At 39.3% G+C, this 26,781-nt stretch overlaps 2 protein-coding genes across 11 annotated transcripts in view; one reads left to right on the plus strand and one right to left on the minus strand.

Moving 5' to 3' along the window:
- Nucleotides 1–77: 77 nt before the first annotated feature.
- On the plus strand, nt 78–13,751 carry LOC126996499 (zinc finger protein ZFP2-like). 8 transcript variants are annotated; one of them, XM_050857021.1, is made up of 4 exons: nt 78–237; nt 4,492–4,591; nt 6,178–6,259; nt 10,741–13,751. In XM_050857021.1, exon 4 carries the CDS (start codon nt 10,774–10,776, stop codon nt 12,514–12,516), a length of 1,743 nt encoding a protein of 580 aa, XP_050712978.1. In that variant the 5' UTR covers nt 78–237; nt 4,492–4,591; nt 6,178–6,259; nt 10,741–10,773; the 3' UTR covers nt 12,517–13,751. The 8 variants fall into 8 exon arrangements, with proteins under 8 accessions (XP_050712978.1, XP_050712979.1, XP_050712981.1 ...); XM_050857022.1 differs by having other exon boundaries at nt 6,199–6,259; XM_050857024.1 differs by having other exon boundaries at nt 4,532–4,591.
- Nucleotides 13,211–26,781, minus strand: part of LOC126996498 (probable ATP-dependent RNA helicase DDX43) — a 113,185-nt gene continuing 99,614 nt past the window's right edge. For all 3 annotated transcript variants that reach the window (XM_050857019.1, XM_050857018.1, XM_050857017.1), the window contains 12 exons: nt 26,484–26,716; nt 25,848–25,957; nt 25,354–25,463; nt 24,585–24,802; nt 22,786–22,951; nt 21,845–21,954; nt 20,985–21,117; nt 19,347–19,494; nt 17,201–17,311; nt 16,494–16,624; nt 16,219–16,381; nt 13,211–13,905 (listed from right to left, as the gene is read on the minus strand). In XM_050857019.1, the coding sequence (XP_050712976.1) occupies nt 13,816–13,905; nt 16,219–16,381; nt 16,494–16,624; nt 17,201–17,311; nt 19,347–19,494; nt 20,985–21,117; nt 21,845–21,954; nt 22,786–22,951; nt 24,585–24,802; nt 25,354–25,463; nt 25,848–25,957; nt 26,484–26,712 (1,719 nt within the window). In that variant the 5' untranslated portion in view covers nt 26,713–26,716 and the 3' untranslated portion in view covers nt 13,211–13,815. The remainder of the gene's footprint in view (nt 13,906–16,218; nt 16,382–16,493; nt 16,625–17,200; nt 17,312–19,346; nt 19,495–20,984; nt 21,118–21,844; nt 21,955–22,785; nt 22,952–24,584; nt 24,803–25,353; nt 25,464–25,847; nt 25,958–26,483; nt 26,717–26,781) is intronic.

Raw genomic sequence — 26,781 nt, forward strand, 5'->3', positions numbered from 1 at the left:
TTGGTACCGGTAGCGAGCAATCTGGTACCGGTACCGTACCGTTAAGCTGGTACCGTTAGTACCGGTACTGGTACCGGTACCTGCCCACCCCTACTTAACAGGTCAAAAGAAGAAGAAGAAGGATCCCTCCTGCCCGTTCTGGCACCAGTGAGGAAGGAAAACAGTGGCCGCCTTCAAACGTGCCACCTTCACCCCTGCCAGACAGTGCCAGCAGGCCACAGACGGACGTGCAGAGAGGTGAGTGCCGTGCGTCTGGCTGGCCGGTGCTCTGCTAGCTGGAGGCAACACTCAGACGCGGTGCCACACGTGTATGCCTTGGGGGTGGGCGTGCGGTGACTGTTCGGAGCGTGTTCTTCTTCTTCTTTTGACCTGTAACGCTTTGCTCCTCTCGTTCCTCCCTTCTTATTCACACAACTTTCTTTTCAGCGTTATGTAATTTTCTAACCTGAAATAAAGCCACTTATATTCACTTATTCAGACATTTGTGCCCTTTTTTCCCAGCACTGCGCGAGGAACACTTTTGCCAACTTTACCATTCTTCTTTCCGTTTCCTTTTTGTCTCCATACAGCCCCAACACCGTGCAGATCGCCCCGTTTTCCTCCTCTAGTTGGCTGCCTAAGCTAAAATGGGTTCACTATACCTCATCCATTTGCCGTCAGTTTCCTTTCCCATCCCACACAAACACGGGGACCTGTGGGAATTCGGGGTTTTAGGGTTGGGCGGGGGAGAAGCCAAATTGACTGAAATATGGGCCTCCCAATTTTCCCTAAAGTAGGGGAATTCCGGTAAAGATTTGTATTAGGTCCGTGCCAGTATCTCATAATCTACTTTATGAAACATCAGTATCTCTTCATATATCTTTTCTACAAACCTTCAACAGTCATGGAAACGCTTTGAAAATCCAATTCAAGGACTTTTTTTTTACTCTTGAAAATATGGGATAATGTTTACAAAGCGTCGCCTCCTCTGCTGGTCGGCGGCAATACTGCAGCCGCCGCAGCATAAAATAACTTACAACCTACTAACAGGGGCTGCGCCCTCGACCCTTCTAACCCCCTCATGTATATGTGACTTATTTCAGCGAGGAGGTATTTCAACACCCGCTGCAGTGTCGCTGCTGCCAGCAGAGGCGACGCTGCCAGAACATTATCCCATATTTTCAAGAGTAAAAAGTCCTTGAATTGGATTTTCAAAGCGTTTCCATGACTGTTGAAGGTTTGTAGAAAAGATATATGAAGAGATACTGATGTTTCATAAAGTAGATTATGAGATACTGGCACGGACCTAATACGAATCTTTACCGGAATTTTTCTTGTTAACAAACTTTAGGGAAAGTTCCCTAAACCTAGGGTGGGTTAAGATTCGTTTTAGTACCGTGCCAGTATTTCATTACCTACCTTATGAAACATCACTAGCTCTTCATATATCTATTCTACAAACATTTAACAATCATGGAAATGCTTTCACAATCCAGTTCAAGGACTATTTATTGTTGAAAATATGGGATAATATTCACGAAAGCGCTGCCTCCTCTGGTGGCGGCAGTGCAGCCGGTGTTGCGAAAAATACCTCCTCGCAGAAATAAGTCACATGTACATGTGGGGGTGTCCAGGGGGGGGGGAGGGGGTGCAGCCCCCCCTTGTTAGAAGGGGGGGTTGAGGGGGCAAAGCCTCCCCGTTAACAGGTCGTAAAGTTGTGATTTATATGCATGTAAAACTATATAACCATGCTTAGAAATGCCTTAGAAATCCTTTTTTTTTTATTTGATTGAGATGGTTGACTGAAAGCCTTTTTTCCCTATTTGATTATAGTCCCGTCGATTGCGGATTCGTGGATCACGGGAATCTCGCAGAACCAAATACCTGTTAACGGCGGGGGGCTTCTGTATAGTATTTCCATTTGAAACTGGATGGTGGGGTGTCACCCAATGGTCAGCCCTGCTCCGCAGATCTGCCAAACACTCAAAACCTCTCGCTTCCTCTCATATGTCAGCTATTTACTACCTTTAAATGAATTTAATTAAATAATTGGATAATCCAATAAGGTCATATAGTGTTCAGATTGTTTCGTTTTCAGGATAATAACAAAGATTTTGTATACATACCACGACACGTGACAACATTGTACGTATTCCAACGTTATCAAATGTCGTGGTATTTATACAAAATCTTTGTTATTATCCTTAAAACGAAACGATCTTAACACTATATGACATTGGATTATCCAATTACTTAATTCATTTAAAGGTAGTAAGTAACTGACATATGAGAGGAGCGAGAGGTTTTGAGAGTGTTTGGCAGATATGCGGGGTGGGGCTGACCCGCATCGGCTGGCAACCCACCAGCCAGTTTCCAATGGAAATACTATAGAAGAAAGAGAGAGGGGAGTGACAAAATGGCAGTTCCTCTCAGAGGTAAGAAAACAAGAAAACAGGCAGCAAAGTCTGCAAACTACTGCCCTGGAGGGTTAGACCAGCAATCAGCCTGGCCACAGTGAAGAGGGTGGCACCCTCTGAAATCCTCCCCACTTTGCAGATGGTATTTTGTTTACATAAACAAAAAGACTTGTTTATGCAAAAAAGTGGGACCAGGTGCCATGAAAGTGTATTTCACTGAGCAGGAGGGACAATGATGCCTTGTATCCAACACAACAAATCCTTAGAATGTGACCTGAACTCCCCTCAATTGACTTTTGACCTCTCAAACGTGTGCAGTAGAATCATGTTATATGCAGAATAACTCCAATTAGTGATATAAGACACAAGTGCACTGCAGTGACATCGAAATACAAAATTATTTTCTTGAAATATCGTTTTTTGACTCAAATTGCTTCTGCTCAGATTATAATTAACCAATTGTCAAAATTCTTGCAGCATACATTAACAATGGTCTAAAACCTTGACACTTGTTTTTTCAAATTCTCAAACACATTTATAGTATTGAGTGAGCTTCTTTAACAAGTGGGATTTGGCAATGAGAAAGCAGAGAAGTGGCCGAGGAACGACAAAACGACAAAAAGTTAAAAATAGTTACTTTTACTCAAACTTTATTCTTTTTGGGTGGTGTTTGTTACAAAATAAACAGTCTCGTGACGCTTGGTATCTAGCCGAGAGTCGCTTCTTGTCTACTATAGAGAATTTGACAAGTGATTACTGTATGGATAGCTAATTGAGTATGCCATGACCTTACAGCACCACCTATGACAAAAAAGCCCACCTCAAGATCACTCACCCACCACAATGACCTAGGTCCTAGGGCATTCATGGTGGGTTGCGCTACAATTAGCTCGAATTAGGTGTTTTATGGCGAGCCCTTCTTAGGGTCCACCGTACCACAGCCACGACTCGTGAAAGCCCTGAAAAGGGTCTGCCGACGTTCTTGGGTTAAAAAAATAATAATAATTTAAAAATTCTTGAGGGGTGATTGTATTATAAATACTAAAGCATCATATAATTAACCCATATGTCTTCTTTCTCTGCTGCAAAGGAAGTGTCATTCTCTTTGTGGATAAAAAGTAGTAGTTGCATTTTCTTGTAAGGGTATAAAAAAATTAGAATTTTTGTTATAGCAAATCAAACATTGCACTGGTGTCCATGAAACAAGGTTGATAATAGCACTACATAGTCACCCATTTGGTGTAAAAAAAAAAAAAAAACATTGTGCTTGATGAATGATTGAAGAGAGCAGATGCAAAAATCAGGTACAGTGATAAGGTGATGGAATTTCCCCCTTAATGACGTGAAAAAAAAGAGGGTTCTCTCCATTAACCCTTAGAGTACAGGGGGCGATATATTTCTCTAGATGCTGTGCACGGGGAAAAATTTTGACATTTAAAAGAGGTGGAAATGGTGTTTCTTCTTTCCAATAATTGTATATTCATCTAGTATATATGGTGGAGTAATAAAACTTCTCCTAATAATAATAAAAAAGTTATGACAGCCGAAAATATTGCGCATTTTCTCGTGGCCGTGACGCGTCGCATGGAAGCACCCCACTCGCTCTCTCTCTCTCTCTCTGTACCTACTTGCCCCTCCCTCCTCTGTCAATGTCACTACCATAGCAGTCATCAGAGTCACTGTCACTTTGATTTGTCTGCGCTCTACTTCCGCCCGGAGCAGAGGAACTGCTTGACGCGTCACAAGACATGACAGATGTATTCCGAACAAAAGTGGAAAATGATCTGTGGCCTTCGGTAGGGCGCACACTGGAGACGGATGAGAGTGTGTACGGATGCCAGATGGCTCCACCATTCTTCTGAGAACTGGCGGTATATTTGAAACTTAGGGAGCGTAGAGTGTGATGATTATATATGTGATCCCTGTACAGGTGGGGCGTGTGGTAGTGCACTTATATATACGATCGCCGTAATGTAAGGGTTAAGAAAAACTAATATTTTCATTCCTCTCATATATTGCAAAATTATTCATTCATAAATTAACATTAAAATTGAAATTGGAAAGCCACAAAATTGTTTACTAATGTGTCTTCCAGGTCATTTGGCAGCACCCTGTTGTGTCTTCTTTACTTGTAGATGTTGGAACACTCCCTCTGTTGAGTCGCCCATCTCGGGGTAGAAACAACACTTACTCAGGTATAGTTCTTTAATCTTTTGTACAAATAATATATTTGCACAGCAATATAATATTGCTGTAGTAATAGTATATGTTGGTGATATGCTAAGAAATGAGTCAGTTAACCCTTCTATCTGTGACGCAAATGTCGGCGTCACAGTATGGAAGGGTCAAGAGGAAATGGCAGAGGACTAATCCTCTTCTAAACCTCTCAATCCTCCTCTAAATTCCTCTTAATCCTCTTCCATTTCCTCTTAATAGGTTTAGAAGAGGATTAAGAGGAAATGGAAGAGGATTAAAAGGTTTAGATGAGGACTAACCCTTTCCATACAGTGACGACGTCGACATCGCTAGAGTGAAGGGGTTAAACTTCTTTTGTAGTAGTCTGCTTAGGAGTACTTTTGACAACTTTTTAATATTTTTTCCCCAGTGACATCTTTTGCTGTTACTTGACTGTAAGGAAATGTGTTTTGTCAAATTGGGATATAGCAGAAATGTATCTGTTGCTGTTACAAAATCTCTCATCTGTCCACTAAAATTATTTGAAAGTTATCTAACAAATAGGAAACAGTTCGTATACTGTAATAAGAAATCATCACCACCACTAAGACTTACTGATACGGGAGTTCCTCAAGGGTCAATACTGGGCCCATTGCTGTTTTTTATATATATAAATGATATTTCCAATGCCACTGAAAAATTCAATTATGTATTGTTTGCTGATGATGCAAATCTTCTTTTACATGATGACAATTTAAATCACTTGCATACTGCCTGAAATATTGAATAAGAGAAAATTAGTAAATGGGTATCTGCTAACAAATTAAGGTAAATGTTGCTAAAACAAACTATATATTCAAAATAAATCTGTAGAGTATAGCATCGGGCCAGTATATATGGAAGAATGTGAGCTGAAGAGTTTCGTGTACAAAATTTTTAGGAATTTTCATTGATGAAAATTTAAACTGGAAAAAACATAGTCACTCTGTTTAAAATTGTCAAAAATTTGTGGAGTAATGTACAAAATCTGTTATAAACTAACAGTTGATGCCTTGAAAAATCAGTATTACTCATTATGTTATCCTCATCTCATATTGTTTGTCAATATGGAGTTGCACATGGCCGTCAGTTGCAAAGGAAATTATTATAATGCAGATAAAGAATAAAATATGATTCTACACAGTAGTTATCATTCAATGAATTTAAATTACTGAAATTTGACTACCTATTCCAGTACTTTTGTCTTCTAGCTGTTTATAACAATTTAAATGAAAGTAAGAGCAACAGCCAATTGTTTAACCCTTTCATTGCTAAACGCTCGCAGCCAGCATTAGGCGTATTTGCTGGTGATGCTAAACACTCGCTGCAAGCTCCACCCGCACTCAAATCTCCCGATTATGAGAGTGTTCCAACACTAATTCTTACAACACAGGATTGCCAATTGAGTGGGTTCTTCACTAAATTTGGTGAAAAATCATATCAGCCCAGCGCGGCAAATCTACGGACGAGTAACTGGTGGATGTCCTTGCCCAATAAAGCGTCATTTTTGCATAGCTTCACCTATCACCTGACTGATTCTTTGACCAAATAGTTGTAAATATTGCAGTTGGCAATACTTCCTTGCCAGAATCTGAAGGAGAGATGTCCGCAGTTCCCTCAATATGGCTGACCATCCCGCACGCACCAACGTAAGTGTTAACATTCAACACTCCTTGAACATACATGTACATTTGCAAGAGAGGCATACATAACCGATTCCTATAGATCTGGACCTCCTCTTTCCAGTGGTGTTTTTAGTTTTCAGCTGTGATGAATAGTTTTTGAGATACAGAGGTTAAAAGAGACCCCCCATTGGGCTGCCCGACTGTGCCTGAGGGGATAGTCACGTCTGCACCGCGCACAAGGAAAGGGTTAAACATGTTCATCACAGCCAAGGAACTAGAGGGAATAATGTCAACCTGATGTGTCCACAGCATGCCACATTCTAGTGACACAGAGAGTGAAGACACCCTTGAGGAGGAATTCAGTGATGAAATATCTAGTGATGATGAAAAAGTGGTCAGTGATGGATGGGAATTACTCACTGATCCATTTAGTGATGTGCGGACTGATGATGTGCCTCCCCTCACTACCTTATATGAAGGTGTAAATGAAGCCTTGGAAGGCTATCACTGCTCCACACCTTTCGATGTCTTCACCCTGTTTTTTAGTGAAGAAGTGATCAAAAAGTTGTGTCAGTGGACAAATGAAAAAGCAGAAATCTTTTTCAATGAGCATCCTGAAAAAAAGAGGAAGATAAACACAGTCTGATATGGAGGGAAGTGACAAAAAGTGACATGTACACTTTTTTGGCTCTTTTATTAGCAATGGGACTGAATCCACTTCCTAAGATGCATGATTACTGGGCCAATGACTGGGTCAGAACTGGACCACTAGTGTTTTGCTCCGAAGTGATGAGCAGAGACAGATTTTTTAGTATCATGAAGTTCTTGTGCTTCTCACCACCTGCAGAAGTAGAAAAAACTGACCACCACACACGAATTAAGCCATTTATGTGCTTGATAAGAGAAAACAGCCAGATGGTCATGAGACCTGGACGCCACGTGGCAGTTGATGAAGCCCTTATCCTATGGAAAGGGCGGCTTCGCTTCAGACAGTACATCAAAAGTAAAAGGGCAAGATTTGGAGTGAAGCTCTATGTGTTATGCCCATCAGATAAAGATTGGAATGGATATTCCTGGAATATAGATCTACTACGGTAAAGATTCTTACCAGATACAAGATGAGTCTGCCTCCCACTTGTCTGTATCAGAGAGAATTGTTGTCTTTATGATGAAAGATTTACTAAATGAAGGGAGGCATGTCATAACTGACAATTGGTATACTAGCCTGAGATTGGCTAAGTACCTGGATGAAAGAACCACAATGCTCACTGGTGTTGTGAGGTAAGGAAGAGGCCCTCCCAAGGAAGTGCAGGACATGAGATTGGAGACTCACCAAACAATTTTTGCAAGGAAGGGCAATGTCCTTCTTGTGAAATGGGCAGATAAAAAAGACATTGTGGTGCTGACTACCAGGTACAATGCTGGTATGGTAGAAAAAAACAAGACCTACTTTGGAAATAAAACAAAATTATATAATAAGCCACTACACATTGATAAGTATAATGAGAAGATGGGCAGTGCAGATCTGCTTGATCAACTCCTTGAACCTTACACACCAGAAAGAAAAAGTCTGGCATGGTTCAGGAAAATAGGCATACATATGCTCTTCAGAATGACACTGAATGCCCACATTACATATAAGAATTTCAGTGGTGAAAACACTCCTCTGCTAGAATTCATCACTTCCTTGATAAAAGAAATCCTGCTTGAGCACAACTTGGGGGCAGCTACTTTGGCACTGCTTCAGTAAGGAAAGAAGGCTACTCAAGACAAAAGACCGCCAGCCCACTGAAGCAACACACCAGTTTGTAAAGTGGGAAAGCAAAAAGAAAAAACGGTGTAGAATATGCTACCCCAAACATAGAGAAACAAGTTACTACTGTCCGGGATGTGAAGGACAGCCAGGCTTGTGTAGCATGGAACATTTCAATAAGTGGCACAGCAAGCCTGAAGAAGAGAGAGAGTGAACACTTGAAATGAAAGACAATGGATTGTAAGGCATCAGAGACAGAGGAAGAGCCCATCCCTGGTAAAAAAAAAAAACTCTGGTTGATGACGATGTCTTACGCAAATCCCCAGGGGTGATGGAGTAATCCAGGCAAAGGCTCAACAAACCTCATTCGTTTCCTATCACTGATTCACTGGAACCATTTGCTATTCCTTGAACTATCCTGACCTTCGCCAATCCTGACCACTCACATTCCTCTCTCTCTCTCTCTCTCTCTCTCTCTGATTGTTTTACAGCAATGGATAAGGAGATTCATGAGCTGAAAGCACTCATTACATGTATCCCGTATTTGCAAAGCAGCATACACGACGAGTCAACATATACCTGCTATGCATAATATAAATTGCATCAACGCAAAATAAAAAAAAAGCGAAATAAAGAAAGGGGAGAGAGGGGCAAGGGGGAAAGAAATAGAGAAAGCAGATGATTGTGTAGAGGAGGAAGAATGTCGAGAAATTATCAGCAAATACAACTCTGTTATCATCAGTCAGAGAGCTGCCAGATGCTCCTTTGTCATCACAGACAATGTATGTGTGTACGTGTGTGTGTGTGTGTGTGTGTGTGAGAGAGAGAGAGAGAGATAGGCAAGGAGTGGTGGTGTTGGCACCTTGGTGTCTGGGAGAGAGAGAGAAAGAGAGGTGGGCGAGACGTGATGGTGTCGGCGCCTCGGTGTCTGAGAGAGAGAGAGAGAGAGAGAGAGAGAGAGAGAGAGAGAGAGAGAGAGAGAGAGAGAGACATACTGTAGCTCATTTTTTGTGATTGGTGGGAACAAGGATGGTGGGAGGAGCAATAGGATTTCAAGGACAGCATACGGCATCTTTACTTAGTAACCAACACAAAGTATGGGACAACTCAATAGAAGAAGAAACAGAATAGAAATATGACACCTACGTAGGCGTCATCGTATATGCTACTGGGGCTTCATGACGCCTACGCAGGCGTCATCGTATTGAAAGGGTTAATATTTATTAAAATAGAAATGCATAGTCTTGTTGGCATGCAATATAATTTCTCTTAGGTTTAAGGACAGACCACCTAGTCTGGACCATAGGGTCTGTGTGGTCTGAATATCTAAGTAAATCTTTTACTACATGTAAATTGATTATTTTTGGCTGGTCATTTGTGATTCCTCTCTCCCAATGAAGAAAAAATATATAGACATTTAGAGAAAAATCTCAGTTGTCAAGATATTTACAAGACAAAATGAAAAAAAAAGGGGTGGGCAAGCAAGAGGGCTCAGGGAGCCAGACCCTGGCTAAATGAAGAGCTGAACTGAAATCCAGTCCTTGTGCAACATTATGTGAGGTAACAAACAGCATTGGTGCTCATCAAATTGGCCCTGGAACCTGCTTCCCTCATTTCCAGCTTTGTTTTAGCACCATCAGCCTCAGCCCTTCAGTCTCTTCATTACCTACAAGAAATCAATATACCATATTTTGCGGCGCATAACGCGCACCATAAACTTTAAGACAACACTTTTGGAAAAAAATATTCAATGCTTAAAATGCTCAGAAATATTTATGGTTAACGGCACTAGGCTCTTCCCTGGTGCTCTCCTACATACTTCCTTTCTTTCTTCTCCCTCTCTGTCCCTATATTTTTCTCATTTCTCTCTTCTTTTCCTTTCCCCTCCCTCCCAGTTTTTCTCTTTATCTCTTTTCCTCTCACTCACACCTTTTCTCTCCCTTTTTCCTCACCTTTACCTGACCCTCCCTCCCTCCTCTCTCTTCTTTTCCTGCACCATTTCCTCCACTCATTTCCCGTTTACTCCTTTCTCACACACCCTTATTTATAGCCTTATCTCTCACTCTATCATTCTCTTCCTCCCTTTCTCCTTCCCCATTAGATTATATGAAAACACACACACACACAGAAAGGGGAAATGAGAAGGGTGTGGGGAGGGACGGGCAGAAGGGAGAGTCAGGTCATGTCCTGACAGAAGCCCTAACCTGACTCTTCCTTCTTCTCCTCCCTCCCCACACCCTTCTCCTTGTTTTCATACTCTATCTCTCCCTGTTTCCTCCACTCCTTTTCCTTGTTCTCCCTTATATCCTCTCTCTCTCCTCCCTTTCCCCTTCCTTGTATTTACTTAGTTGTGATATAAAGGAAGTGAGCTACGCTCATATGAAAATGGCACAAAGTTGTGTGGCAGCCTAGGAGTCATGCTGACCCATAAAACCCTACGCAAACTTCAAAATTACGGCGGAAAACATATATTTTTTTATCTGTTGAGAACTAGCATCACCTCGGTGGACACAGACAAACACATCTGTGGTAGCTAAGGCCTACCCTGGTTTCACGAGGTGACATTGTCAGTATGCCTTTTATTTTATTTTTTTATTTATTTATTTATTATTATTATTATTATTTTTTTTTTTTTTTGTGTGTGTGTGTGTAACTGAAAGGGAGGGCAGGTACCTTTAGTACTTTATTTTTAGGGGACTTTGTTTTATATCATCCTTACTGGAAACATCAACAATATTTTTCTCATTTTCAGAATTGGTAGTGACCAGCCAAACAAACTGCTAAGATGATGGAAGCTGCATCCTCAGGTTTGTCTCCGATTGCAGTAAAACAGTGTACAAGTAATTCAACAAATCAAAGTATGTCAGAATCCTCCTCTGAAGATGAAGCACTGGAAGACATCTTGAAAGACGAAAAATATTGGCTGTATTGTGCATTATGTGGAGAAAAGTTTCCTACCAAAAAGTTGCTTGATATTCATATGGTAGATCATGGTATAAAAAAGAACACATGTAAAGTGTGTGGGAAATGGCTGATGAATAGTAGTAATTTGAGGCAGCACATGACCATACACAGTGGAGAAAAGAATTTCATTTGTGAGGTTTGTGGTCAGCGCTTCAGGTTAAGAGGTTTTCTCCAAAGACACAAACTGTGCCATTTACCTAAAGCTTACAAATGTGACCAGTGCAGTAAGAGTTTTGCTCATCCCTCTCGCCTTGCAGTGCACCAGAAGACTCATGGAGAAAGGCACTTCCAATGTGAGGTCTGTGGGAAGCTATTTAACCAAAAGCCACATCTTAAAACCCACATGCTAGTTCACAGTGACAAGAGAAAATATGAATGTAAAATTTGTGGGAAACGCTTTATTACTAAGGGAAATTTAACTGTGCATTCCACTCTTCACTCTGGTGACAAAAAATATGAATGTTCAGAATGTGGTAAAGGGTTTCCAGTGATGAGTAGGCTGAAGATCCACATGTTGGTGCATTCAGAGGAGAAGCCTCACCAGTGTCAGGAGTGTGGCAAGCAGTTCAGATATGGAGTTAGCATTAAAAACCACATGTTTAAACATCATGGCATACAAAAAATATTCAAGACTGAGGGTGAGCATGACATCACTGTTTTAAATGATGAAATACAGGAGGAAGAAAGGTGCTTCTCCTGTGGTGAATGTGGCAAGTCATTCACATCATTTAGTAGTCTTGAAGTGCACATGAATTTTCATGAAACAAAAGGTGAATCTTGTGAAACCCAACATCAAGTTTCAAGTGAAGTCAGTCTTGGTGCATCCTCAAAAAGCACCACACAGTACACCTACAATACCAAACAGTACAGTTGCTACCAGACCAAACAGTACAATTGCGAAAAGTGTGGCAATCTCTATGCAACAAGGAGTAGTCTTAATACACACCTGAAGAGTGTGCACTGTGAAAAGAGGAGCTTTCAGTGCCCTCTTTGTGATAAAGCATTCACAAGAAAAAACTATCTCAATCTGCACATGGTTGTCCACACTGGTGAAAAAAAATTCAAGTGTGATGAATGTGACAAATACTTTACCCAAAAAAGTAGTTTGAATACACACATGAATTTACACAAAAGCTCTCTTCAGTGTTACGAGTGTGGAAAAATATTTGGGAGGAAAATTCTTTTGATGAGGCACCTAAACCAAGTGCACAATGAAGACATAATAGAAGACAAGAAAGTCACGAGATGCCTAAACCAAGTACACAGTGAAGACACCGTAAAAGACAAGAATGTTATGAGACGCCTAAATCAAGTACACAATGAGGACACAATAGACAAGAATGTTATGAGCCACCTAAATCAAGTACACGATGAAACGATAGAAGAGGATAAAGTTACCATAGCTGTTATGTGTGATGAAACTGATGATGATGAGCTTAAACAAGAACTTCAGGAAACTGATGAAAACATAGTGTTAGAGGAATCTAATGTGATTCTCTCTAATGGAATGGATGAAGAGGCCTATTGCATTTTGTTTGAAATTGATAATGTAGCAGATAACTAATGTAATAAATCAACCAAGGATATGAATGTTATAAGGAGTGTCTGTACTTATTCATTGGAAACTTTTCTTTTGGTGAAAAATTATAACCGGTAAAGCTATACAGCCCATCCGTGAAATGTATGTAAATGCTATCTGCCTGGGAGAAAGTTCTGTTCTTCCTCATTTTTTTTTTCCCCCTTTCCTGTAAAATAAACAAGAATATCATATAATATGTATAAATTTGTAGCCTTGGCCCCGCCCACAGGCGTGATGTCATAACGCAAGAAGCAATCAGCGAGCAGCGGGAGTGGCGGCAACAAGTGAATTTTCAAAATCTTTGTTTTAACATATCTTGTAATTTGCCATAAGACATTTTTTGGTGTTTGCTGCTACTGTATATTTCCCTCGCTGCAATGTAGATTTATACATGCTGTTTGATATTTTTGTTTACTTTATGATAAAGGAGAAAACTGAGGAGGAACAGAACTTTCTCCAAGGCAGAAAGCATTCACATATATTTCACAAACAGGCTATAAAACAAAGCATAGCTTTACTGAAATGTTCTGTGAAAAGCAGTTGCCATATGTATTTGCTGGATTCATATATTATTTAAAAAGGTTATCTACTTCTTTACATTAGTTTCATTGCTGCTATAGAACTTACGCTATCATTTCATGTAAACCAACATCAGTTTAAAGAGAATTATTTTAAAAGCATATGTTTAGGTTTTATTTAGCACATTTTACAAATCAAACATTATTACTTATCCAACTAAATAGAAGGCTTACAGGAAGTCCTCATTATTGTAACATATGATGTACATACAGGTTATGTAACACTTCCCTGCAGTATTGCATTCAAGTGGTGTTATTTGTACTTTCAATGAAAGAGATGATGCTCAACATTTGAACTTGATTACTCTTGCAAGATATTTTCTAGAGAACTCAATACCCTCCAAGATATGGCCATCTTATACTTCATTACATGTTAATTTTAGAATGTGTACTTATGAGGTCATTTTGTAGTTGTACATGAAACAAAATTATTAAATCTCAAACATCAGATTTTTCCATCAGCACAGTGTGTACAAAATTTCATGACCATAATGTACCACCACAGAGTGCTGGGGATCAAACTCATGCCTCCTGAGTGTTACATTATTGGATTTTTCATTGCATTACTGCAGTTACTCAAATATATCACAACTGATTTCCACAAAAATATCTTTGCTTATGAAAATAATACAGTAAATCTTGTGCCTTGCATTTATACCTATCCTGAGTGTTTCATTATATTTGTAAATACCATGTGACTTAGTTTCTAGTGGTAGAGTGGCCTGGGATTAAGCCTCCTCTTGGCCTGCTGCTCCCTGAAGCGTTCCATCATGCGCACCAGCCACCTGGGTACCTCCTGAAAGATTACAGGAGTTAGCAAGACATCTGGAGACTTGCTCAAGGCAGCCCCTGAAACTCATGAAAAGATGATTGTATCTTGCATTTCTAAATTCATAAGTTCAATTGAGGTGTTTAGGACAATGACATCATTCATCAACGCCTGCTCCTAGGATCTCCCACCAGGGGATGACCACGGCAGAAGAGTTTCCAACTTTCTCTATCCAGACACTCCCTCCTTGCCTGCTCAAAGTTTCTCAAAGATCTTTCCCCCCTCTCCCTAACTTACTCTTGCACCCTATCCCTCCATTTCACTGGAGGTCATCCTCTAGCATTCCCTCCCTCTATCTCACTCACATACACCATGTGGTAAAACCACTTTAAAGTATGTCGCTTCACTTCTTTCACCATTCCACACTTCTCCCCTTCACCCTCATGACACATTCCAAAATACTCGTACACACTCATTACTCATTCCATCCATTCTACTTACACCACAAGCACTCCTCAAATAACTCATTTCCACTGGTGACATGACATGACCACTTTAAAAACAAAAAAGAGAATTAGGCCCAAAGTTGACCAATCTATTGTTACTCAGAAACTAATCAAGATATGGCTTTTTTTGAGGGTGGGGGTGGGGGTCAATAAGGTGTAGTTTTTGTATATATAAGTAGTAGTATACATGATCAAGTGCTGAAAATTATCATAGTGAAAAAAATGGGTGTTTTGTATTTTATAAATTACATTCATGCATTAAAAGCATAATTACTCCCTAAATAATAAACCAAGCAATAAACCAGACCTAACATAACTTAACCTAACCAGTTATTGTTTGTTTCTGCCAATCACCATCATGTAAATACATGAAATATATGTAATAAAGTATGATAATACCAGCTTTTTCTCAGCTGTGAAGGCCCTGGCTCATTATTCACCATGTCCACCCCACTCATAATCACTAGAAGCCATTGTATCACTCATAATTAGGTTGACACTCCACAAAACAGCAATGATCCCAGAAAATGAGATTCACTTGTGTGAATCTGTTAACACAAGGTAAGGTAAGGACTGTGTTTTGGAGGGAAGTGTAGACTGCATGGAGATATAAGTGTTCACTGATTGGATGAGAGAATGAGTCATTCGCCCATTGACTGATGCTCCCTATGCAGTAGTACAGAGATGTGGTGATTGGCAGTAACTCATAGGCTGAACCAGTGTTTAAAGGGGCAAGGAAGACTTCCGTCTGTGGACCTAGCCTCAGAAGAGGGTTTTACTCAGCTCTAAGTAAGAAAAGTTGAGTACTCTGGAATTTCAATCATACTTTCAAGTTAAAATTTGGAGAAGACAATGACATACTTTATATTTCTTGTGGCACTCACATCTTTGTGGACTTGGATGCCTCATTTCGTAGCTAGCAATGTCAATATACACATGGTTCTAATTAAATGAGCAAATTAGGTTTTGAAAAACCCACCATATAATGAACATATGTTTGCACTGATAGTAATACATGCACTTTTCAAACTGAGCATGCATTAGAGTACAGTATGACTCCTTTATCACAATTTGTACTAAAAAAATCAGCACTGTATCTATTTATTGCCTTCGTACCATAATAGTTTATTCCATAATAAAAAAAGCAGTGTTTGGTGTGATGGTTGTTCTGAGGCTTGTGGAGGTTACCCTTTCCCCACACTGATTCCCCTCACCTGGCTTGCTCATTTCCGTCAATACATCGTCAAACCTGTCAAAGCTAACCTTCACAACTACTAGTTATAGAGGAGAGACAGCATGCTAAAGGCAAAATAATACATTGAAAAACAATAGAATACTTTGTATTTACATTTTTTGGAAGTATATAAATACTTGTAACAAGCATATAAACACACATAACAAGTATTTATATGTATGAAAAATGTAAATGTTTTTCATTGTAATATTTTGTCTTTAGCATTATTGTATATCAGTTACCAACTTGCTGAAAGGAATACACAGATTGTTACCATTTTGGAGAGGAGTCAGAATGCATGTTTCTTGTGTCACACAGCACACCACCTAAAGTAACTACATGTACAACTATAAAGAATAGTACTTTTCACGACAGTCATGCAATGTAACTGCTATTAACTGGCTAAGAACAATTTCTGCTAAAAAAATTGCAGAAAATATCCTCCTCCCCATATAGCAGGGGTCAAGTGTAGTGGGTTAAAATAACAAATTAATGCAATTATGACATTTTCATATGGAGATTGGATAGATTTTGTGATATGAGGGGAAGATAGTAACTGATTTTCAAGATTTACCAGGTATAGGCTGACTGGCCTCTTACCTGATTTGACTTCTGGAGAATATCTATTAGCTTCTCTGCTCTGCTCCAGTCACTGCGTGTGATGAGTGTGATGGCCACGCCTGAACGACCAGCCCGTCCAGTGCGGCCAACACGGTGCACATACTCCTCCATGTCTCGCGGACAGTCATAGTTCAAAATGTGTCTGATTGGTGAGTAAGAACACATAAATCATTATGCCCTTAAATTATTATATGAAATGAGCATCAATCACAACACACACGACCACAAAAAAGTAAAACACCTCTGCAACTTACGTCACATCGTTGACATCAATACCCCGTGAGGCAACATCTGTGGCAATGAGAACTTTTGATCTGCCGGACTTCAGGTCCTGTAGAGACTGTTCTCTGTCCTCTTGGTTGATATCACCATGCATTATACACACCTGGAAATCAGGACAATATATTATAAAATACCATCTATGGCCAAAACAAAAGCATCTCAAACTTTGCCTCTTCCAGCACTACCTCTCAGCACTCAATCTTTCAACTTCAACCAATACTCATCTGCCTGACACCCTCTCCTCATACACTCCTAACAAAGTCATCTTCATTTATTTACAAATGCCATAGAATACAGCACAGCAATCATGAATTTGCTTCCATGGTGCAGTGGTTAGCATGCCTAGCTACAAATCCACAGGTCCAGGTTCGAATCCTGGCCAAGACAGGTGTTCATCCTCTCATTTGGGCTGGTCGATAAATGGGTACCTGGGGAAACCAGAGGAAGGTAAACTGTGGTAACCTGGATGTCACACTGGCCCTTGCATCCCAGAGTAATAGGTTCTTACCCACCATTGGGTCAAGAGCCAATATGACAGATGAGCACCGAGGCCACACACAGCTATAGAATATGCCCCCAACTTGCCTTTAACCATAAATACATGCAGAGGGAATGATCTATATAAGATGTGCATGTGGCACTGTATATATCTGCAAAGAGAAAGAAGAACTGTACTTACATGCAAACCTTCTTCCAGCATTTCCACAGACAGAAGATCCACCACACACTTCCTTCCAACAAATACAATTGCCTTCTCTTTCTGTCGCAAACTGGTGATGAATCTTATAAGCTGTAATATGAAGAAAAAATATGTTTGGTAAATTAGTTACTTTACAGTAATAACAACTCCTTACAAGAGGAACCATTTATAGAGGCAATAATTAAATACACATAACATGGTATTCATGCCAACTCATTTAGGTATCATGAAAGTAGACACTATGTTGGGAGATGGAACTGCACAGGGTATGACTGGATGGAAGTATCTAAATCTTCATTCATAAAGAGATGTGGATGCATAAAAAATAGGGGTGGGCAGGAACCGGTACCAGTGCCGGTACTAATGGTACCAGCTAAACGGTACGGTACCTGTACCAGTTGCTCGGATTTATTTATTGGATTTATTGATAATTCTTCATGTCCGATTTTTTTTTTTAGGTTTCTAATAAATATTGTTATTGTTATTAGATTATGATCGAGTACATCCATAATAACTAAACATGCTATTTTTTTATCGAAAAAATAAATATTCACTTCATTCAGAGAGAGAGAGACGAGAGAGAGAGAGAGATCACCACTCAGTGAGTGGATATCTCGGTGATATGGGTACTCGACTACTCGATCACAGTCTAATAACAATAAAAATATTTATTAGCAACCTAAAAAAGAAAAAGAATCGGACATGAAGAATTATCTAGTAACTCCAATAAATAAAATAATAATATAATGGAAACGGGAGCTGTGATGGAAACGGAAAGCAGGACAAAATGGTGGGAACTTGGGGGGACGGTCAGCGGGGCAGTGACTCAGCGTCTACACACAGGGCCCATACCACATGGAGGCGGGCGAGCACCAAGCATCACTAAGATCCAAACGGTACCGGTACTAGCGGCAATGCGCAGTGCCGAGTGATCATTAAGCTTCCCGGAACCCAAGTGATCATGAGGCTTCGCGGTCCCAGGTAACGGTACCTGGTACCGCGAAGAATCGATTCTCGCGGTACCAGGTACCGGTACCTGGGACCGCTTGATCTTAGTGACGCCGCGCCGCCTCGCCGCCTCCATGTGGTATAGGCCCTGTGTGTAGACGCTGAGTCACTGCCCCGCTGACCGTCCCCCCAAGTTCACACCATTTTGTTCTGCTTTCCGTTTCCATCACAGCTCCCGTTTCCATTATTTTATTATTTTATTTATTTATTGGAGTTACTGGATAATTCTTGATGTCCAATTTTTTCTTTTTTAGGTTGCTAATAAATATTGTTATTGTTATTAGACTATGATCAAGTACATCCATAATAACTATACATGCTATTTTTTTTATCAAAAAAGTAAATATTCACTTCATTCAGAGAGAGAGAGAGAGAGAGAGAGAGAGAGAGAGAGATTTACATAGAAAATCAGACCACACAGACCCCATGGTCCAGACTAGGTGGTCTGTCCTTAAACCTAAGTGATTTTACATTAATCAGAAGGCTCCTAAATGTTGCATTTCTACTCTAGTTGATATTAAGTTGAAGGAGAGAGAGTTTTCTTTACAGGAAATTTATTTGGGAATTTCATCAGAAGTCATTAAGAAAAAAAAACTCCTTCGGGTACTGGTACCGGTACTAACGGTACTTGAGTTTTCGGTACCGGTACTACCAGTACTCAAATTAACGGTACTTGCCCATCCCTAATAAAAAGTAGTTGGTGAGTGAAGAGGTAGCAAAGCCTTAAAGACTCCCAGTACCATGCCCAATGAAGTCATAGATGGGGAGTACCCCAGAGACAGGAGCTGGAGTCAACTGCAAGGGGTGTGGCATCAGTAGGTTATCCCTGCCATTAACTCCAGTCCTCACTTTAACAATTTTCCATACATCTTATCTCTCCTTTACTTCATATTTTTTACCCAGTCCCTCAATTATTAACAACACTATGCTCTTCTATAATTCAGTTGTCTTCAAATTATGATTTAGCGCTAAGGACTTGGGTGCCTAATGCTAAAAAATAAAAAAATAAAAAAAGCTCTTATGAATACAATGATGCCATGTTGTATAAATCATATTCATGTTGTAGTCTTGTGCCTGCAAATAGGAGATAAAATATAAGTAAAAGGCCTATACATACCTCATCTTTCTTATTATCCTCTTCACACATCACTACCTTCTGTGTCACAGTGTGGACAGCCTTGAGGTCCAGACTCCCAACCACCACAGTGAATGGGTTTTTCATCAACTTGCTTGCCAAATCCCGAACTCCTTCTGGCCATGTAGCACTGAAAGAATTCTTCAAAAATTGTTCCCCGCTAATTTCATAGAGAAAGTTTGAAAGAAGGACTGAAGATGACTGAAGAAAACAAAGGTGACATCTATTAATCAGTTGGCAGGAAAGTACATAATTATCAGGAACAAAACACTCGAGTAGAGGATTACAGACATCTAAGACAAACAATTAATATAAACCTAACCCACAAAAAAGATAGATGGGATGGAGAAAGTAATGAAATCGTGTACAAGAGGTTGGGTATGGGCGTGACAGCGAAAGGAGTGGATTGTGGAGTGCTCAAATGGGTGAAGCATGGTACACTCAGATGGTGTGATGGTGTGACTGGGGACGTGTTATTATCTGACTGGGGTTGTGTTACGAGAGGGGTCCCACAAGGTTCGGTATTAGGTACACCTTTGTTTATTATTTATATCAATGACTTAGATACAGGAATTAGTAATGATGTCAGCAAGTTTGCAGATGATACCAGGATCGGTTGAGTAACTGAGTCGGATCAGGATGCTAGTATTCTCCAGGATGAAATAAACAGATTGTATGACTGGGCAGATAAATGGCAAATGAAGTTCAATGTAGGGAAGTGCAGTATTCTGAGTGTAGGTAGGAACAACCCTTCATATAACTATCGCTTAAATGACACTCTCATAAGCAGGTCTGGGTGAGAGAGGTATTTAGGGGTCTTAGTGAGCTCTGATCTCCATCCAAGGGCATAATGCATTCAAGCTAGAAATCGAGCAAATAGGGTACTGGGATTTATTTCAAGGAGCGTAAGCAACAGAAGCGCCGAAGTCTTCCTCAAACTATATTTAGCATTAGTTAGACCTCATCTTGACTATGCGGTTCAGTTCTGGTCACCTTACTATAGAATGGATATCAAACTGTTAGAATCGGTGCAGAGGAGGATGACTAAGATAATTCAGGGGTTGAGAAACTTGCCATATGAGGAAAGACTCAAACAGTTAAACTTGCATTCTCTAGAAAGGCGAAGGGTGTGTGGAGACATGATCAAGGTTTATAAATGGATGAAGGGCTTTAATAAGGGGGATATTCATAAGGTTTTGTTGATAAGAGAACCGGGTAGGACACTAATGGGTTTAAACTGGATAAATTCAGATTCAACAGGGACATAAGCAAAAATTGGTTTACTAACAGAGTGGTGGATGAGTGGAATAGGCTTAGCAGTCACGTAGTGAGTGCCAATAAAATTGTCACATTCAAAAATAGATTAGATAAATTCATGGACAGCGATATTAGGTGGGGTTAGATACACGGGAGCTTGGGTTCAAAGGAGCTGCCTCGTACAGGCCTACCGGCCTCTTGTAGACTCCTGCGTTCTTATGTTCTTATGATGAGAATGAAGGAGAATGAATTTGTCAGCATCTCAGGTGTTTGGGGGTTGCTGAACAGGCAGCGAATAGTGTCTGCACTCCTCCTCTCTACTTGTTTTGTCTCTTAGAATAAGGATAAGAATAACAGCTTTACCTGGTCATAACACTTTGACGGTCAGGGCGAGTCAGCATCACTGCCTTGCGTATCTGTGGCTCAAATCCCATGTCCAGCATGCGGTCAGCCTCATCCAGCACCAGGTATGACACTACACTCAGATTGAGAATGCCTGCAATAGTAAGGCAACACTAAGGTAAGAGTGCCAGCAAAATTCAGGTTTACAAGACCTGCAACAGTACAACACATTCTACTCAGCAACAATGTCTAAAAATACAGCACTCCACACACATTAACAATCCTTGCAACAGTAGGTCCAAGGGATGCTAACCTGTGGAAGCACCAGATATTTGGGCAACTAACTTCATCTCAAAGGCTACCACAAGCATTGTCTGAAGTAGCCAAGACCACCCACCTTCACGGGGTGGCCTTGTTAGTACAATATTCTTAATATACATCCAACCTCTCAGGAAGAGTGAAAATGGACGTTAAATGAAATGATGATAATGATGAGTTTTCTAGTTAAGTACCTAACCTAACTGTAATAGTCATAATATTTTTTTACTCACTAAATTTACATACACTTCCTAAGCAATGAGTCTTTTCATCTAACAAAGTGAGCTCCTTTTTGTTGGCTTTTATTATAAGTTGTTGGCTATGTGTTTGAAGAAAACTTCAGATGGTGTACCAACAAGGCCACTTTAAGAAGGCAGGACAGGACCTGGCTGCCCTGGTGGTGCAGCTAGTTCCCAACAATCCAATACTTTGCACCGTGCTGCAACTTTTGGACACACAAAAAAACTCTGCCCTATTGGTTACAATACTGCCCCTGTGTAAAGCAGTGGTGGTATCGTAATCCTATTCTCACACATAAAACAAGAAAGGTACATTGGGGTTACCTCTGGAAGTAAAATCATTCAGCCTTCCAGGAGTGGCCACTACAATCTCTGCTTTGGCTCTAATCTTCTGTATTTGGGTCCTCTGGTCCCCCTGGCCATACACACACACACTGCCAAGAATAAAATTATCAGCCACCTAGCCTGTGATGCATACTGGTCATAGTCCCTTCCAGTGGCCCTAACAATTTTTTTCACCATAGAGCATTAGCACATTCAGAGCTTTTTGATAAATTGAATAGATCTGGCTTGATTCCTGGCAGATATATATCCATAACAATGGATGGCAAACTGCCATGTGGCAGCTACACCTTCCCTTACTTACTGATAGTCAGGGTTGGTCATTTTTTAATTTAATTTTTTTAATAATATATATATATATATATATATATATATATATATATATATATATATATATATATATATATATATATATATATATATAAACATATATCCTGCTGAGTGATTTGAACTACTTTACTACTCAAACATATTTCAGGGATTAATTCATTTCAGTTGTCAGTTCCTACTTATAATTTTTTTTTTTTTTTTTTTTTTATATACCTTGAAGAGAATAAATTAATCATTGCACATGAATAGGTTGTTTTACTTTACCATCTTTGGAGCACATCATTTAACTAATGGAATACTTTTAGTAAAAAAAATATTAATAAATAAATAAATAAAAAAAATCATGATTTTTTTGTAAAAAAACAACAACGATTTAATCAATTTGATTTAATCATTGCCAACCCTGCTGATAGTACTTATTGCTTAAACAATACACAACATATAAAATATGGATTAATTTTTGTAGATGAGAGTGACAGTAACTAACGATAGCATGTACTCTTATGTTACTGTAAAACACTTAAGTCACTTTTAAAACATAGAAAGAATGTTCACGTATTCAGCTATTCTAGTATAAATAGAAACTTGCCTACCATTTTATACCATCATAATTGTATTTTGACACTTCCTTCTCAATTTGCTGTGCTAGCTCTCTGGTGGGGGCGAGAACAAGACAGGTGGGTCCCACACGCTGCTTGCGAGGAGTTGGCTGGGCAACAATATGAAGAAGTGCTGGCAGGATGAAGGCCAAGGTCTTGCCTGAAAACAGATACCAAAAGCATCATAACTACCCAGTTCCTTTGGCAAGCATAGTTTGAGTCAGAGCTCAAAAAAAATTGAGCATGAGGAATAAATGGCCAGCAAAGAAAATACCATGTGATAAAGATAAGTCTAGTTTAAAGCATTTTTAAATTGCATGCATTGGAAGAACATTATGTAAGGAATCCAATATGTTCTTACTTGATGCACATCCCTTATATTAACACAAAACAAACCCCTTGACCATTATAAGTCTTAATTATATTTTCTTTAAACATTTTAAACAGCCTCTTCAGGGATGCAATCCTTGCAAAAAATAAAAGCTACAAGTACAAGGAAGAATCATTTCAGTATTGTTCTAGATTACCTGTATGGGTCATAGAAACAAATATAAAACACTGTAAAAAAAAAATTTGCTACTTGTCAGAGAAACAACTGTCTATTTTGTGCCCTCTCTAAAGTACCAAATCAGCACTGGCCTCGACTACTGCACGTAGGGAGGAAATAGCAATTCCTTTTACTTTGAGAGGATATAGTTAGAAGGATCACATGCCTTAAAGGGGCACATTTGATGACACTGGAAAAAAAAATAGTTTTGAGCCGAGACGCTAATACTAGATACTAGGCACAAAGTGGGTATTTATGGCCAGGTTTAAAGGAGATACCACCATTACTTTTTGTATATACAATTTTTTGTTTTGTTTTCAGGAGCCATTTCTTTAGTTTTCTCTTCTCCTAATACTTTTTTGATATGTGGTTATACACCTTTTTTCCTTTAATGCAAAACAGAAAATAACCACTCTGCTACCTTTTCATTGATTGATATTTGCAATTTATGTTAAATATTTTATATTCATTTTTTGTGTGTGCTCATCTGAGCAAATGCACTTTTTTTCTCTTTATTTTCCTCTTGTTAAAAAAAACTATGCGACTTAAATAAAGTGATCAATTGAAGTTTAACCCTTTCATTTTTCTTTTCAACAAAGAAACTCCCATGAATATAGATGGACGTTAAAAAGTCATTACATCTTGTTTATCAAAGAGCTAACATTTTGAGAAATCAGGAATTTAATATTCAAGTTACAATATCGTCATGTACCTGAGTATTTACTCAACCAAAACTATTATATATGATTGATATACTGTACTTACATTGTATGTCGCCATTTCTAATTAGTTGGTACCTGATCCTCTCCTTTTCTATGGATAATATGTTCAAAACTATATGGGTATCATGGGGCTTCTTCCTCTTCTCCTGCCTAATCCAGCATCTTTACCTTCGCAAGGGGAGCTGCAAAAGCAGTACTCACCCTCTCCTTCATCGCCTCCCTATCCTTGCTAACTAACAGCATAGCAAAAACACGGAAAAAAGCTTGAATGCAGATGAGACAGATGTGGGAGTGTGCTCTGAGTTGCTATCTCTTTCTCACTCTAAAATGAGTTGCCCAATGCTAAAGCCACCTTTGTCATCCTTCATGGACCACTTGTATTTAACAAACCAGAAAAAAAACTATCAAAAAAGGATGTAATGGAGCGACTGAGCTGTCGAGTGTAATTTTTGCCTAGGTCACCCAGTCCCTTGAATCTCCAATGCATGCAACCCTAAATAATTTTCATAATAATGTTATATTACCTGTTCCAGTCTGAGCTATTCCAATCATGTCAAGTCCCTGCATGAGGATGGGCCATGACTGGCACTGTATTGGTGATGGAGTCTGAAAACCTTGACGTTCAATCTCCTTCAAAATATCCGGATAAGGGTCAAAGGCTTGCCTGAAGGTCTGCACAGGGTTTGGAATAGGCTCTTCACAGCCATGACTAGCAGAAACCGTCATATCAAAATTCTCCTTCCTGTAATTATAAATACGGTCAAACCTCGGTTTACAAATTTAATTCATTCCAGAATTTTGCTCGCACACCAAAACGACTTTCCCCCTTGAAATTAATGTAAATCCTAATAAAGCGTCCCATATCTCAAAAAAATATTTATATAAAAATCATTTTACATGTTATTTTTTTCAGAATTAAAGTAATTTTAGTAACAAATAGCAATGATAAATAGTACGTAACACAAATTAATGTGTTATGGTTGTTACGGAGACTCCCACAACTGGTAACTACACTCGAGGTGCAGGCTTCACCCCGGGTTTAGCAGCCGCAGTTTCCCTATTCTCAAGGCACCAGAACTACGTTCAACCACCAACGTGAAGCTAACCCAAACCGCAAAATATGGTATATACATATATGTCCTGTGTGCACATGTGTGTGTATACGTTTGCACTTTTGAACAATTATACTGCAGTCATTTGTTTTTTATCTACAAAGATTTTGAGAATTCATGAATTTAAATTCTGAATACTTTCTAATAGCCCAGTGACCTTATAACAATTGAAATCCCTCACCTGAAGCTCTCCACTTGTTGAGTACTCATAGCTTTGACTTCAGGATGTTCAATATAAACATTTTTCTCAAGGGGAGGAAGGCTGGAGAGTCTTTCAGCTTCATATTTCTCCTGAAGAATATTGCAAAAAATAAATATATAATAATGATATCAAATATTAAGGTTCATATCAACAATAATAATGATGATAATAATAATAATAATAATAATAATAATAATAATAATAATAATAATAATAATAATAACAACAATGAATCATATACAGTATATACCCATTTTTTTTGTATAAACAAGTTTGGAAGTCAAAATGGCTCAGAAAAAAAAAAAAAAAAAAAAAAAAAAAAAAAAAAAAAAAGTCCAGGCAGGGAAAGAAAAGGTCCCACAGCTGTTTAGACTTAAAATGCTGTGAATATATCACCACCACCAACAAACACATCAGAAAGTCCTGAGGCAAACTTACGCTCAGACAGGGGAATGTGATGATATGCTACTTACATTTTTCTCCTTAAAATTGTCCCAATCAATCAATCCCTCCTCTGGGGAGTCTGAAGCATCCTGGCCCCCCCAAGAAGAAACTGTCTCGGTACTGAAGCTGCTGGTTTCATCTGGTGTATTTAAATGTATGAGTCAGGATTTTGAAGACCTCAACAGAATAACATGTCAGCAGTCCATATACTGAATGAACCTACATAATTAATTTGCAGTAAAATGGTATGCATGCCTTTGGTTTTGGTCTCTCTTGGCACTAAATTCTGAAGAATGACTACTTGGAAGAGTTTTGTACTATCAAGTGTTCTTACCTTTCCATCTTTCTCTCCTGCTCCCATGATCAATATCATTTTCAAAGTTTGTAGGAAGAATGAGCATGATTTGGAATGGCATGAAATAAGGCACAACTTGGGCAAGAGGCAGAAACATGAATGTGAAATAAGAAGGATACGAGTAGGTAAATGAGTGAGGGAAAAAAAAGGCATTCCACATTACTGTTTTACTGACTGACATACCAATCAGTCTTCCAAGGTATCTTAATATATAAGAGAATTTTGTCCACTACTACTGCTAAGTAACTGATCAGTGTATATTGGTACCATAGCATTAGATAACTCTACAACAACACTATGAATAACCTACCTTTGGCTAGTTTGCATTTGAAGCAGACAGTCCTATTTGAGAAGTTGTTAAATCTGCATGCTGAACAATCCCAGTCTTGACCTCCTGATCTGTTCCTGTTGGTAAAGTGATCTTCACTTGACCTGTGGCTTGAGAAGCTGTCATTGTACCTTTGATTACGAGGATAACTTGGCCTGTTGTAACGTTGACCTGAATCCCTTTGACCAAAGTTACACCAGTTTCCTTCCATCTTGCTGCAAGGTAAAGAAACAAACTAGATATAGATATTTACATAGATATTCAGACCACACAGACCCAG

This window comes from Eriocheir sinensis, chromosome 10, assembly GCF_024679095.1.
Source record: "Eriocheir sinensis breed Jianghai 21 chromosome 10, ASM2467909v1, whole genome shotgun sequence".
Classification (NCBI taxonomy): Eukaryota; Metazoa; Arthropoda; class Malacostraca; order Decapoda; family Varunidae; genus Eriocheir; species Eriocheir sinensis.

What these genes read in the sequence shown, in the direction of transcription:
- LOC126996499 (XM_050857021.1), top strand. Translation starts at nt 10,774, where the DNA reads ATGATGGAAGCTGCATCCTCAGGTTTGTCTCCGATTGCAGTAAAACAG.